This window comes from Hipposideros armiger, unplaced genomic scaffold (assembly GCF_001890085.2).
Source record: "Hipposideros armiger isolate ML-2016 unplaced genomic scaffold, ASM189008v1 scaffold_3, whole genome shotgun sequence".
Taxonomy (NCBI): Eukaryota; Metazoa; Chordata; class Mammalia; order Chiroptera; family Hipposideridae; genus Hipposideros; species Hipposideros armiger.
Genome location: NW_017731353.1, coordinates 7,594,890 through 7,610,366, shown reverse-complemented (window position 1 = coordinate 7,610,366; position 15,477 = coordinate 7,594,890). Strand labels below are relative to the sequence as shown.

The 15,477-nt window shown below is 56.2% G+C and overlaps 2 protein-coding genes across 2 annotated transcripts; both read right to left on the bottom strand.

Annotated features, from left to right (window-relative positions):
• Positions 1 to 691: 691 nt before the first annotated feature.
• Positions 692 to 8,393, bottom strand: LOC109381253 (ficolin-1-like). Its single transcript, XM_019639727.1, has 9 exons — positions 8,173 to 8,393; positions 6,528 to 6,641; positions 5,798 to 5,851; positions 5,383 to 5,418; positions 4,402 to 4,434; positions 3,871 to 3,998; positions 3,261 to 3,390; positions 2,281 to 2,415; positions 692 to 1,184 (listed from the first exon to the last, which is right to left on the bottom strand). The coding sequence occupies exons 1-9, from the start codon at positions 8,312 to 8,314 to the stop codon at positions 937 to 939; spliced, it is 1,020 nt and encodes a 339-aa protein (XP_019495272.1). The 5' UTR covers positions 8,315 to 8,393; the 3' UTR covers positions 692 to 936.
• On the bottom strand, positions 8,314 to 11,568 carry LOC109381257 (uncharacterized). The gene is made up of 3 exons (XM_019639741.1): positions 11,002 to 11,568; positions 10,484 to 10,761; positions 8,314 to 8,403 (listed from the first exon to the last, which is right to left on the bottom strand). The coding sequence occupies exons 1-3, from the start codon at positions 11,304 to 11,306 to the stop codon at positions 8,354 to 8,356; spliced, it is 633 nt and encodes a 210-aa protein (XP_019495286.1). The 5' UTR covers positions 11,307 to 11,568; the 3' UTR covers positions 8,314 to 8,353.
• Positions 11,569 to 15,477: the final 3,909 nt, after the last annotated feature.

Sequence of the window (15,477 nt, the reverse complement as noted above, 5' to 3'; positions counted from 1 at the left end):
AGGAAACTAATGCATGCCTGTTTGCTAAGCGACTCGGTCCCTCTGTGGCCTTCCTTTCATTCTCTCAGGTCCTTCGATACACAGAGGGCCTTGTCTTTATGGTGGCCGAACGTGGGGCCTCTGAAGTCCTGGTAAAGTGATGTCCCCTGGGCCCGAGAGGCTGAGACCTGCCCCTGTCACCCCTTGTGAGGCTGTGTTGTGTGAGGTTGGCCTGATGCTGTATTTTGGGTGTGGACGGCCAGCTGAGCCCACATCGCTGAGCGCACAGCTGCACCTTCCTCACGGATTGGTGTTGGCCCTTTCAGCTGCTCTAGGGGACACATGGCCCAAAGCATCCGCCCTGCCCTAACTGGCAGCAAAAATGTCCCTGTTTCCCTTTTCCCCTTTTGTATGAGCGTTTTCTAGGTTCACAGTGACCTTTTTAAAGCTTTGTGAAGATGCTGTGAGTCAGGAGGGAAGCAGGAGGTGGAGGTGAGGGAGGGCATCGATGACGGGAGCTCCAGGCTGGGGCCGCTCGTCTGTGGAAAGCCACCTCCCCCCCGGGACGCCAGTGACTTTATCTGCTCCTTGGGCCCCTGACTTAGCAAGTGAAGAAGCACGTGCTGTAGAGTGGCTATGGACAAGTGCGCGAAACGACTGGTGTTCAAGACGCGCAAATTAAAACCGGGAAAAAAGCCCCATGAACCTTGTCTGTTGGAAAGCAAACAATTTTATAAGCAGAATTCTTCTTTCTGTGGGGCACGTGCATGTGTTGGGACACCCTGATGGGACAGAAGGGGCTCTGACTTCGGGTTTTTCAGAGCGGGAGGCAGAGGGGCAGTGGGGTGCCGCCAGCGCTGTCCTAGGCTGGGCATTCAGAGCGAAGCTTCCTGGCGCTGCCGTGCAGGTGGGTGCGAAGCAGCCGGGACAGGTGGCCGGCCGGCCCGCCCGCCCGTTCTAGGTGGGCCGCACCTTCATCTCCGACACCTTGTAGCTGTAGTTGTATTCTTTCCCCGACTTCCAGTTGATGCCACCCCGGTAGCCGTCCTGGGACCCCGTGAGGTAGGGGCCATTCAGGTTGGACGCGAGACAATTGCCGTACCACCAGGCTCCCCTGTAGAGCTCGGCACAGCTGTGAGAACTCTGGTCGTGGTCCCGGTCTTTGGTGGAGAAGAACTTGTTTCTGTGGGTCGTCAGGGAATCACCTGCTCAAGACAAAACGCGGAACAGTTGGTGCCAGAAAAGGCCCTGCCGTCAGGAGGCCCCGCCAGCTGGGCCTGCCTCTGCTTCCTCTCAGTGCTCCGCACGCTGGCAATGCATCAGCTCAGCTCGAAGGCTGGAGCGCCTGCCTAGGCCGTGGGGTCCTCGGGAGCAGAAGGCACCCACCTGACCCGCCTCCGGGCCCTGGAACTCTTCCCCACAGCACAGGTGTCGGCTGTTTCCCCCAGGTGTCGGCTGTTTCCCTCAGGTGTCGGCTGTTTCCTCCCAGCACCCGACACTGTCAGGACCGTTCTGGTCTCTCCCCTGGATGCCCCGCCCCCTTGCCTGCACTTCTCCTCTGGGCTCCATCTCCCTCCCCAGGCTGTCCGGGTCCCCCCTAGTAGGGACCGCACACGCCTCATCAGGGGGCCCCTGCTCCGTCTTCACCCCTGGGCGTGAGGCTGACTCTGGCTCCTAGAGCCCCCCTGAGCCTCAGTGTTACCGCCTGCAAAGCCAGAACGATGGGCCCTGACCCTGGTCCTTCCTTGGCAGGCTCAAGCGAGGTCGTGCATGTCAAACTTGAGGCTGATATTATCAAGGTCCCCCGGGAGTGCCGTGCTGTCTGCAGCTCTGGCTTCAGCATAGTTAGGCTCCTGCTGCAGAGGTCGTCGGAGCCCTTCACGACGACTGCGCACTGGGGATCCCAAGAGGGGCGCTCTGTAGGAAATGCCTGCCCACGTCACATGACCATTCTTTTGGGAAAGAGTCTCCCACAGGGCTTGTGTTCTGTAGAACACAGTTTGGGAACAGGACTCTAAGGTCTCTTCCAGCTCTCAGCAGGACGAGGGTCAGGAACCTCGGGCTCCATCACACAGCTCACGGTTGTGCAGTCACAGCCTTGGGGGTGCTCCCTGATGATGTCGCTGGCCCCATGCTACAGAGACCTGGGTGTTACTATCTGCATTTACAGAGGCAGAGACCGGGGCCCAGAGGGGGGCGGACCCCCCAGCCCAGGGGGACAGAGCCAGCACACTGAGTGGGCTCTTGCTGCCCCCCAAACCCCCTCTGAAGGCCAGGCCACTGCCCAGCGTTGACACGCACCAGCATTGCCCCCGACAAAGGCTCCCAGGACGAGCTTGTACTTCTCTGCCTCGCCCGCCATCTTGAACGAAGTGAACTTGGCAAATTGCCGATTGCCCTCAAAGTCCACGAGGTCTACACGGAGCTGGCTGTTTCCTGTTGGGGAAAGGTTTTAAGGTCTCAGCAAAAGAGACCCTCTGCCGCCAGGATTTGGGTAAGTTTTTAGGGACTATCTGGACTTGGCATCCAAGGAGAAGTCCCCTCAAGCTCATACATAAAGTCCTTGGCCACTGAGGGGCTGTGGAAACCTACTGCCCAGGAGTCCTTCTGCCAAACCCGGAAGTCCCCTCCTCAGAGTCGCTGGTGGCACACACGTCACCGTACTCCCAAACCTGCATTTTTCTGGAGTGGGGTGTGCAGCGCCTCACAGCCCAGCATGGGGAAATGCTTCCAGCTTTCCTTCATCTGGGAGCGATGTCTTAGGACATGCTCATGGGGTACTGGAGCAAGAAGGGGACGGGCAGCTCTGCAGCGTCCCAAGGAGCAGCATGGTGCTGACGCTCTGGCAGGAGGACCAGAGGGGAAAGGTGCTGCCCTCACTCCAGATCCGTGTGGACTGGCCCGCCTGGGGGCTGGCAGGATGGGAGACAGGGGTCTCTCCCCCTGAGCTGGCCATTTCAGGGAAGAGCAATAGTGTAGGGTGGGTTGCGGGCTGGGTGTTGGACCTTACTGTGATGGCCGTGGTGTCCCTCCAATTTCGGTTCTAAGGTGCCAGTGACTCATGATTGGATGGGGTCTTCACCTCAAAGTTCTGACATTTTCTGAGCCTAACGTTCTGGGAGTCGAAGGCAGGGCCGCACGTCCTGGGGGCCCGGACGTTCTCCTGGGCTCAGACTAACCCTGCTGTGGAGGGTGAAGGGGGAGGGGCGTCTCCTGTTCCAGGTGGCCCGGGTCTCAGGTCAGGGTCCCTACGAGCACCAAACCCCTGGCACTGGCCCTACCCTGGGCGGTCAGGGCGTGGATGTTGTCATTCCCCAGCCAGAACTCTCCCAGCTGGCTGCCAAAGCCCTGCTTATACGTGGCCCAGTCCCGGTAGAAGTCCACGGAGCCGTCAACCCTTCTCTGGAACACCTGTGGGGAGCGACAGGGCCGGAGACACGGGCCTGCAGTGGCCGGCATGGGTCGGGGGCACATGTGGGAGCAGCTTTGTAGTTCACAGAGCATCGCGGCCGAGCGCCACAGCACGGCCATGTGGGCCTCGTCACAAACCCCAAGGCGGTCAGACAGGTGCCCACATGTGACAAAGCCGGCATTCGAGGCTGAGAGAGGGCAGGTGACAAGCCCAAAACCACAAGCAGGGGAGTAGTGGACTCGCTGAGGGCCTTGCCCATGGCCTGGATGTCTTGTAACATGGGTTCACCCCCACTAACATTTCTGGTTGTCCCGTCCTTGGTGAAATGGGGGGAGGGCGGCCCGAGACTGAGGGGTATGGGCGTTTGACAAAGGCCACGGAGCCCATGTCCTCCCACCAGGTACAACCTGGTCTGTGAGATTCCCAGCACAGCCACCTCCGCCTTAGGGCCACAGACTCCCCAAAACCTTGACACTCACGGTCCAGCCCCCACCGTCCGTGTCCATGTCACACAGCACAGTAAGGGGTTGGCAGTCGGGCAGGTAGATGGTGTACCAGCCGCTCAGAGAGTGTCCCCTGGTGAGCAGCTCCTTGCAGTTCCGAGGTCCTGGGAACAGAACCGGGAATTGGATGACAGGGCACCTTGGGCAGGGCAGAGGCTGGGGGGTGAGGACGGTGGAGCGGGGACAACAGGTGCGGGTATGGGCAGGGGAGGACTTCGAAGCCTGGGACAGAGCACCCCAACCCAGGGCCACCAAGCTGTGATGGCCACGCACAGTCTGCTGCCATCGCCACCTCCCAGGGCTGCCCCCGCCTTGGTCCCCAGGCCCTGGGCCGCTGGGGTACACGCTAACATTTTCAGGGCATGAGACCAGGAATGTCATTCTGGTCCTTCTGAAGGCAGCTGACAGGTGTCCGGGCTGAGTGCTGGCCTCGGTAATTGGCTAACGGACAGGAAGGGACAGACAGAGCCCCTGGGTCGGCCGGACACACCGGGGCCCGTCACCCACCTGTGTGACATTGATCAGGCTCCCAAGGTTCTCCTGCAGATGCGGACAGACAGGAAAACACGCATTTAAGGCGTGACTCGTATGTTCTTGTCCCCAAACGCTGAGCAGAAGGTAGAGGCACTTTCTAGATCTTTCCAACATGGTGGTGGTTACGACAGCCCAGTAAAGCCACCCTGCCCTGGCTACCCGGGGGGCCGTGACCCTTCCTGTGCTCCTGGGAGAAACCGAGTCACTGGGTTTCTATTAACTGGCCACCTCTTTCAGCTGCCCTGTGCCAAAGAGAGGGGGCCTCCTTTGCGGGGTCTCCCTAAGCCTCCCTCGTCTCCAGAACCGCCTGCCTAGTTGGTGGCCATGGGATGGGGGGCTGCCATGTGGGGATTTTATCCATTTAGACACAATGTCTGGTGGGACCTAGGCTTCTGGAATGGGACCCTCCTCAGGGTAAAGTGGGGGGCGGTCCAGGGGTTGTATTTCCCGGAGCATGCTTCTCTGAGATTTTGGAATATTTTGCAAGAAAATATATCAGAGCGTATTTTATATTTGATAAACTGTATGCATGAGCATATGTAACACATAAATGTGTAATACTGCTTTACATAGTTACGATATACGTTGATATATTTAAAGGCCTATATTCTACATTTACACATCTCCTCGGACCAGAGCTTGTTGTTAATAGTCCCGGCCACTTCCGGCCGGCTTTGCATTTTTAAACTTTGCCCTAATTTACTGCAGCCCCGGGGACAGAATCGAGGAGAGCACAGGACAGGGCTCCCTGCTCAGGGTTCCGGGGCCAGGACAGGAGGGGGGGGACTGGGACAGGCTTGGACAGGTGTGTGGACCCCCACCCCACACCCCCTCCAGAAACCTCTCCCATAGGAAGGGGCTGGTGTCCACCCCAGGCCCATGCTCCACACACTGGGAACCCTTTCTGTTCAGTGTCGGCCGAGTCACCCCCTCGGGATGGCGGGACGGGCTTACCTTTCTCTCCACGTGAGCCCTTCTCCCCTGGGTCTCCTATGGAGAGAGAAGGGTCAGCGCCGCCCGTGTGGGGAGATGACACAGCTCAAGCCCGACGCCTGCTCATCCAGAGGAGGGCTTGTCTTGTCCCCAAAGCCCTCCCACGGCTGGAGTGAGGTCGGGGCAGGAAAACAGCTGATGAGGCGGACACACCCCCACCGTTCTTTCAGGGCCAGGAGTCTGTGCTGGGCTGTGGTCAGGGTCCTGCCCCGAGTCCCCAGGGGCTCTGACATGGACGCAGCCCCTGGCTGAGCCGAGTGTCCCGTGTGGGGCAGGGTGTGGTTCCCTAGAAATGACACATGTGACAGCCCAGAAGTGCCCTCTCTTGCTCTCTGTTGCCAGGCCTGGGGGTCTCCACTCTTCATCAGGGTGTTACCTTTGGGTCCGGAGGGTCCTGCCTTCCCAGGGACTCCGGAGGGGCCTTGTTCTCCTGCAAATTCCAACACACATCACTGAGCCCAGCTCCCAGACCGGGACCCGAAATCCCACGCTGGGAATCGCTGCTCCTGGTTATCCTTGTGGCCGTGGCGGCCCCAGGTTGGACCCTCTGGAACTAGAGGGTGGGTACCTGAACCCCAGGCCTCACAGGGCTCCCCTGTCCAGTCAGAGGCCAGGACCTGGAGACCAGGAGCTCCTCCTAGAGAACTGGGGGTCCGAGTCCCAGCTTCGCCCCACACCAAGGGAACCTGTGGAGTTTTCCTAATTTCCATGGCTGCAGTGTCCCCATCGGAAGTCCGTACCTGCAAGCTTTCAGCCCCAGAGCTCAGGTGACACTACAGAGGGACATAGAATTAGTCCTGCCGTGCCCACATAGAGCAGGGGTGGGTCAACACTAGAAACCACGTATTCTGTCCACACACACAGAGCGCATTAGGTGATTGGATTGAGAACCAGGAAGCAGATACTCTATGAAAATAGGCCCAAACGTGAGCTCATAAAACACTGCAGAGACTGGCTCCCTCCTAAGGCAGTTTCAGGCCCCAGGGTGGACGCTGGCTCTGAGCAGGGCAAGACCCAAGCTCCCCACCTGAGGCCCACAGGGCCACCGCCCAACTCTAATGGGGCTGACAGGGCAAGGGCTCAGGCCCGCCCTCCCCCGCACGTACCTCTCCCTCCTGCGACGCCCACCTCTCCTTTGGGTCCTGCGGCCCCGGGCAGCCCCGGGCAGCCCCGGAGAATGGAGAGCTTGTCGGAGCCCTCCAGGCCCAGCACCGTCACCTCTGCAGAGAGACAAAGCGCCAGTCGGTGTGCTGGCCTGAGGCCTGCAGAGCCGGTGACAGGCCGCCGAGGTGACCTCAGGCCTGGGCAGATGGCTGTGGCCGGATGGAGGGTCAGCCTGGAAATGAGGTTTTCCTGCCGCTGGTGGACACCGGGCGGTGGGGCGTGAGTGACACAGGCAGAGCCCTGGCCTTGGAGTCCCCCCTGCCCGAAGGAAATCCAGCTCCTCAGTGCTGTGTGTCCTCAGGCAAGTCACTCAGCCCCTCTGCGCTCTGTCCCCTGGGCTGCCAGTGGGGACAGGAATGAGGCTGTGGGAGGATTAGACTGGATGACGCACCTTTTTCAGATCTTAGTATAAATCGTGGCATAGGAAGAACTTCATAAACGTGGGTACTGTCAGTAAATAATGACAATAAATATTTATAAGACACTTGGGGAATTTGGGTCACTGTAGCGTTGTCACCCCCATTCCTTGGGCACGTGACCATGGACTTCCTGAGCTGGAAGGGGTCCGTGTAGATCCCTGGAGAGGGGACGCTTTTGATCCAAGGACACAGAGCAAACTCTGTCTGGCAGAACCGGGACCAGAGATTCGCTGACTTCTCAGAGTGTCAGTGTGTGACTACAAAACCCAAACTCCCTCCAAAGAGAGAGCTTAGTGAACCCGAAACCCGCAGTGCCTTCATGGGGGGCCCGGGCCACCGCCGTCTGTCCTTACCCAGTCCTCACTGGTCAGAACCAATGTAGACTTCACTTTCACATTTCCTTAATTTTTGTTCATTAGAAAAGAATATTTGGTACATTTAGACATTTAGAAATAAGACATTTAGAGAAGAAAATTATCACCCACGATATTACCAGTGAAGCGGCCCCCGTGTGCGTCCTTCCTGACGCTTTCCGGCCTTTCTCCACAGTAACATGGCGGAAGTGGTTCCTTCCGGTCAGCCCCACCTGAACCAGGCCGGTGACAGCAGGTCACCGCAGGACCCTCGGGGCAGCTCCTGGTCCTGGGTCGCAGCATCTCCTCAGGGAGTTTGAGAAACACCAGAACCAGGACTCCCCGGGTGGGAGGGGTGGAGTCAGCTGTGAGAGCCAACGGGCAAGGGATGGAGGTCTGGGGCCGTGCGGACAATGTCACCCTTGCTCTTTCACCTCAGGGACACAATGGGATCTGCCTGTCCCCAGAGTCTGGAAGGTCACACACTGAAAGTCCCACAGCACTGGGTGCAAGCTCTTGGGCCGTTTCTTAGTGCTGGTGATAATGACACAAAATCTGACCCTGGGGACACCCTCCACGGGCTCTGCCTTCTCACGCAGCCTGTGCCGTGGGGCTCTGACGCTCGTCCCTCCACGGAGGACCTGAGGAGGGCCCCCTGCAGACGGTGCTGAAAACACGCTGTCTCAAGAATAAGGAAAGAATGTTCCAGAAGGCCTTGGCACGGGCCTGGTACACAGGAGGTCATCAGTGAGTGGAAGCTGTCAGCTCTCAAACGTGACCGTTTTCAGGTCCTACTCACCTGGCCTCTGACTCACCTGGGCAGGTGTCAGGAGCCGAGGCTGAAGCGCACAGGAAGACGACGGCCAGGACGACGGGCCCCAGGGCCACGGCTGCTCTGCTCAGCTCCATCACGCTGGTCCTGGCTGCGGAGGAGCTTCCTGTCTTATAGGGCTGCATCCGCCCCGACCTCTGGCTCTACTTGTCACCCCGTGGGCGCTAACAGGATGTGGAGGTGGCCACTTTCTCCTCCAAGCTGGTGGCGTCAGCTAAAGGTGGAGACGCCTCTGAGGACTGCCTTCCACACCCCACACCCTCCTTAATGAGCAGCCTAGTTAATGAGCTTCCTCTGTAACGAGCCCCACTTCCCCTTAGCTGGGACACTTTCTTCCCAGCAAGACGCTGCCCCAAGGCCCAGTGCGGGGAAGGGCCGCCTGCCTGTTTGTGTCTTTGGAGAAGCCCAAGCCATTCCCTTCTTAATCCCGCTCAGTCCACCACCCCTGAGGCCTTCCCAGGATGGCAGGGTAGGCAGGACCCCACTGAGGTCATTTTCATACAATAGGTTCAAATCTATACAGTTAGAGACTTCCCTTGGGGGCCTAGGGCGCTTAGAGCGGAGGGAGAGGAGGAGAGATTTCTGGGGGTGGGGGTGGGCATGGCTTCTGATTGCAGTGGATGTGACATGGGGGAGGCCAGCGAGGGGTTGGCACCCTGGGACACGGACGAGCGCCAGTCCAGCCAGTACCGCAGTGATGCCGGACTGTGAGCTAGACTGTGGCAGCTTCGGGCTGGGTAGGGACGTGGTGGGGGTGGCACTAAATTGCCCTTGAGATCATTTGACACCTGCCCCAGCCAGGGACAGACCAGGTGGACCTGGTGGACCAGGCGTCTCAATGCCATTTCCACACCCCCAGAGAGTTGCTAAATTCTGAAGGGAGCTCTCACCTGGGGTTGTGTCCAGTTAGAGACGGAGGTGGCAGGTCTGTGCCCCACAACCCTGCCCACCAACAGCCCCCATCCAGATGTGACATTAGAATCCTGACCCCACGTCACACGAAACCACTCTAGGATCAAGGTTCCATTTGTTCCCTTTCAGTGTCCCTGGGGCCCGTGGGCCTGAGAATGGGACCTTTCCATCGTAGGGAGGACAAGAAATGGCCCCTGTGTCCACCAAGTTCTTAGCAGAGTCCTGTCACGTGAGATTAACAGGAGGGAAACAATGAACTCATCAACAGGCTTACCTCGTGCACAGATGGGGTGGCTCTGGGGAAATGAGGAACCCAGAGGTGGCTTAGGTCCGGGGCTGAAACGCTCCCAGTAGGGGAGGGAGGCGAGGAAGCGGCGGTAGGGAAGGTGACTGGGCCTTGGAGAGGGTTGTGACAGCCTGCCTGGCTGCCTGCCTGCCTGCCTGCGGTGTGGACTTCCTTCTCCTGAGCTGAGCCTCCCACCGAGTGTAGACAGCTCGGGACACTGAAATTGCAGTGCTGATATTTCAGCATAAAGGAATCTGTCAATTTGGAATTTTGAGTGTTGGCTGTATATGAGCATTTGGTCCTGTTAGAGTGACAACCCGACAAGCCCGCCGAAAACGTGGACCTGAGTAACGGAACAAGCTAGTGATATATGCGGAGGTTTTGCCATGCTTACAGTTTTGGAGCAGTTAAGAGACCCCTAAGTTCATCCCATGTTTATGTCATCAGATTTCCGAAAATTAGCTTATCCTCGGAAGGTTTCGTGGAAAGGTAGGCAACTGAAGCGCACAAATTTGAGTATATTCATCTTTCAAATGCAATTAAAATGCTTAAAGCTGCTAAATTAACTAAGTCACTGAATGGAACAAGAATTATTCATAGGTTCCTTGAAGGAAGTTATTAAAATTTTCCTGTTATACATAAAGTTTACAAGTCAAACTTAAAAGCTTAAGGAATCGTTGGACTTTTGAAGCTATAAGTTTAGTAAGCTGAACAAATGACATTTCAATTAATTTTAAAAGGTGGTGACACACTGAGTGATCTTCTCTGAGCAGGAAAGGACACAGTAATGAAACCGAGGAGGAACAAGCCTGTGTGGCCAGGATGGGGCACAGCTCAGCTGCTGCGCCTTTGAGAGAACCGCTTGTTACGGGTGGGGAAACTGAGGCCCAGAGAAGGGAAGCGGCTGCCTGGGGCCACACAGCCTGGGCCGGGCATGCTGAGCTCCCCACAGGTCCCTCCCCCAGGGTGAGGGGTGCAGAAGCCGGAGCTCAACCTCTGGCCAGTGTCCCCTTCACTCACAACCTGCATCTGTAACGGGCCCTGCACAGGAAGTAGACATTGGCAAGGGTCCCCCTGGAGCCAAAAGGCCACCCACATGGTAAACGAAGGGTTGATTCACGGACGGTGATGAAAAATTGAAGTCCTATCATTGGCCGCCTTGCTCTTGGGGGCTGTCCCAGCTTCTGAAGTTCAGAATTCTGTTTCTGCCGGTGTTCCAGGAGTGTCCCCGGGCCCAGTGCATGGCGACCGGGCTTCACAAGCAAGACAGGGAGGGACGTTTGATGAGTACCTGCTTCGTGCCAGGGGCTGGTCTGTGCTCTGGGGCACTGTGGGAGACAAAGCAGACAGGTCCCTGTCCTCCTGGAACCTGTGCTATTGGGGGAAGACAGAAAATAAAGAAATAGTCAAACATGTACAGAACAATGATGTGATCTGCTCACTGAGAAAGCAGCGTGCCCTCCAAAGGAAATACAGAGTGTATTGTCAACGGCTCATCAGACGGCAAGACGCAAAACTAGAACTGGGTGACTTCACACGCTATCGTTCTGGCAGGCGAATGTGGGTGCTCCTGGCCAGCACCTCTCCTCCGAGCTGCAGCCCCAGGACACACACCTCCTCCAGCCTGTGTCCGTCACCTTCCATACGTGACCCCTATCCAGGGTCATCTGCGTTCCAGTCAACCCGAGCGGAACAGGCATGGGGGATGCTGCAGGGGCGGCGTGGGGCCTGGTGGTCATGGGCCTCTCACCCTTCAGCCCACTTTCCTTTGGCCGGCCCTGGATTTCAGCCCACGTGACCACCGGGGACACTGAGGAAGACAGCCTGGTGTGTGACCGGAAATAGGTGTTGCCGAGCATCAAGACGAGGGCTGAGACTATCACACAGAGGGCGCTTCTCAAGGTCACTGCTCGCGTCATGTACGTTCTTGCATTTGTGACCTTGCATCCTGTTTGTGCCCTTGAAGTGCGTTTCCCGTAAGCTTGGCGCGTCGCTGACTCCCGCTTTACTTAATCACGCTGACGCTCCCTGCTCCCTCTGCCCGGCGGATTCCCAGCACCCACTGCACTTGTTGATGGGGTTGTATCTTGGTATTTCATGCTGCCTCTGCCTTGACTTTTGGTTCACCCTCTTTGTATTTCATTTAGTGGCTGTCAGGGTTTCCTTGTGCATCTTTCAATGACCACTGTCCCCCTTGAGTGACCACTACGCCACTTCACATTGTCATGGGCGAGCCCTCCTGTTTCCTACTGTTGGTACAGGTGTTGCTGTATTATAAACCCCACCACGCATTTTTATTATTTCTGTCTTAAAAAGTCAATCGTCTCTTAACAACATTTTTTAAATGAAGGAAGGAGTATTTGATATTCATTCTCATATTTCCTGTCTCTGCTGTTGTTTGTTTCTTCCTAAGCGTCTGCCTTTCCATCAGCATCATCTCCCATCAGCCAGAAGAACGGACTCCTGGCTTCCTGGGAACGCGGCAACAGCCTCTCACAGCTCTCAGTGCCTGAAAATGTCTTCATTTTACCTTCGCTTTGGAATCATAGTTTTGCTAGAATTGTATTCTATGTTAGGAATTCCTGTCTCTCTGCATTTTAGACATGGCGGGTTTCACAGGAGAGTCAGTCATACTGTTGGTCAAATTGAGACATTTTTGTCTAACGTTCCTTCAAATATTCTTCCTCCCCGTTCTTTCTCTCTCCTTTGGAGCCATTGTACCTTTGTGGTCTTCTTGACACCTCCCTGTTGGTCATTACGGCTGGCTTTGTTCATCTTTTTAATAAACTCTGTTCTCCATGCTTCCACTTGGGTATTATATCAGCATGTTTCCACACTCAGCACGTTCTCATAGTCACTACTCTTTTTTTGTATTGTCCATTCAATGAATGTTTTTTTATTTCAGATATTGTAATTTTTATTACTAATATTTGCAATTGGTTCCTATTTAGACTTTATTTCTTTTGAAATCCCCCACTTCTTCAACCATTATAGCTATCGTATTATTTAAAATGTTTATCCTACTTATTTGAAGTCCTTGTCTGTGGATTCCAACATCTGAGGCACCGTTCACTTGATTCTATTGCCATTTTCCTCTTGGTTAAATAACGTTCTCTTATTTTGTGTGTCTAATAAGTCTTGATTCTGTGAGACACATTGTGTATCTGTGCTCCTCCTCAGAAGACAGCAGAGCAGGTGCTGGCAGGCAGCGTGGGTCGCTTTGATCCTGTGGGTCTTGGCTCTGGGCTTGTTAACGTGGCTCTGTCTTGTCCTTAACCCATGGGGTTAAGCTTCAGTCCTGGGATACTGTCCTTTTACTTAAGGATCTGGTCTTCTGGGGTTTCAACCGAAAGCCTGAGGTATTTATCAAATCCATCTAAAATGATGGGACTTGAATGCAGATGGCCTCCCTGACACTGGGACTGCTAAAATGCCCACTCAGCTGTGCCAGCCTTCCAGCGGTTTCCCTCCAGGAGGGTGACTGCTGCTCATCTCATGCATGCTCGGATCAGCCGTCAGCCAAGGATAGCAGAGGGTCTTATAAGCAGATTTTAGGGCTTCCCCGACATGGTTCCTGGTCTCAGGATTTTCCACCCCAATCTCCAGCCACTCCAGTAGCCTAGATCTCTGACCCCAAGTCCCAGCCTAATAAGACAGCCTCCCCTTCCTTAAGCAATGTCCCCTGCATCACAAGGACTGGGGAGACGCTCAGGAGCAAGTCGGGGTAACTGCAGATCTTGTCCTGTGTGGCTCCCTGCCCTTGTGGCTTGCTCCCAGCTTCTGCTTGGTTTTAGTCACTCTCCACTGCCTTCAAGTGGTTGTGTTTTCATCTATACTTTAGAATTTATTACTTGTAGTGGCAGGAGAATTCATCCAATCTAAGCTATCTTCTAATTACCAGATGTCTGAAGGGTGAGTTTTCTAAGCACTTAGTCCCACAAAGCCTGTCTGAAGAGGTGGCATTTGAGAGCCGAAATGCATGAGTCAGATTACACTATTTCGATGAGAGTTTGACAGAAAGGAGATCTCGGTGGGCTTGGAAAAAAGCAAGGAGGCCAGAGCATCAGAGGGTGTCAAGCACGAGGTCATTGGTGGGGTCTGGGAGGTGCTGACCACACAGGTGTGCTGGCATCTGCTCCGGCATGAACGTTCCTCATGTCCCCTGCACTACCGATGTGACCTCCTAAAACTCAACCCCAATCACACACATCTCCTGTTCCCAAAACCTTTCCCTGGGTGTCTGTCCTTTGCTCTGAACAGAGTCCACTCCAAGGAAAGTGTCCAAAGGCACGCTTCCTATTCTGGGCCCAGCCTGATAACCAGCATCATCTTTCATTGTTCTTCTACCCTCTGGCCAAACCGAGGACGCCACCATCATCTACACTTGATGCCTCAGTGTCCCGGCCTCCCGGCATTTCCTATAACGGTCTCCCAGCTGTGAGCACCCCCCTGATTCATCTGTAACCACTTCCTGTTCGGTCCTTTTATTCCGTCTCCCACCTGAGCACCAATCACATTCCCCCAGAGGAAACTTAACCCCAGCTGTGGTGGAACAAACCATGTGAGGCCCTCCTGTCCTCCGTCCACGGTCATGTCCACGGCCTCAGGCAGGGGATGGCACCTCCGTCTCCCACAGATGTTCAACAGGTGAAGCCAGCATCACACCCTGTCAGGGCAGCTGCCACACTCTCTTCCTCTCATGCTGTTTTTCGGTATCAAATTCTACTCCAATAAAGGTTGTCAAGTTTATCCTACCAAAGGATTACCGATAAAAGGAAAAAAAAAGAAAATAACAATGTCTCCAGTCTGAAAGATTTGCATTTTAAAGAGACTCCAAGCTTTACACGAAAGGAACAAAATCTCAGCGTCACAGGAGCCCTGGGTGAGGGTGGGGGTGGGGTTCGGCATGTGTAGAGCTGTGTGGATTCCAGGATGCAGGAGGCGTCCTCCTAGTCTATGGCCGAGCTGGGCTCAGGTCCAAACACTGGAAGACCCACCATCGTGCACGGTCCAAGCAGCAGTGGGACACCTGGGAACTTTCTAGAATTACTAGTGCTTGGCGCCACCCACACCTCCTGAATCAGATGTTGGGGGAGCACCCAGCAGCATGTTTTAGCAGACCCTCCAGGTGACCTGATGCAGGCCCCAGTGGGAGGACCACCGGCCAAGGCTGCAGTGGCTCCCAGGCCCTGACCTCCACCCCACGGCTTCCCCAGAGCTCGGAGAAGCAGCGGCCTCCTCACCTGTGAGACAATTCTCTTCCTTTACTCAGTCTCCTCTCATCACCTGGTCCCAGGAGCCCCAGGCGTGGAGACCGGGAGCCACCCCCTCTGCGCCACCCTGAGCTGAATATGGAGCCCTGATGGACAGCCCACTCCACCCCGACTGTCACCAGAGCCAATGCCTGGCCATGCGCGTCTCCTGCCTAATATGTTGCCAGCCTCTGCCTCTAAAGAGTGTGCCGAACAGGCGGCCATGGCGGACACTCACCTGCACTGTCCCTAGGATGTGCCAGGCGCAGCTCCGGCAGCTCCCGTGCCATCACGAGGGCTGGTGGGCAAGACTCCAGGCTGAGTCAGCTGTGGGCTCGTGCCACCCGCCTGGCCCAGGGAAGCACGTGGCATGACTTGGGCGTTTCCTACGCTGCTGAAGGCAGCAGAGCTCAGGGAAGCTGGCATGGCAGCTGCTGTCCCATGGCTGGGGGTGGGCCACGACATTCGCCACCTGGCCAGCTCAGTGTTCAGTCCTCCAGGCCCAGGAAGCCTCTGGGAAGGATGAGCCGGCCCAGCTGAGGCCAATGAGCGGGACCACGGAGTCAGAGCCAGTTCTCATCCAGGCCCAGGCCCAAACCTCTCCTCCACGAAGCCCCCTGGCGATGTGCACTTGTGGAGACCCTGCCCTTTCCCCATGTCTGTGCCCCCTTATCGCAGCCTGCTGGGGCCTGCAGCTGGTGGAGCTCAGGTAATGGGCAGTGAATTCCTAGTGCCTGGGGGCACCTGAGCGCAGAGGCTGCGTCTCCTCCATGTTCCCGTCGCCATGGCATCCGTGTGGGCCAGGGCGGGGCTGCACCACGGTGGACTGAGGGCACGC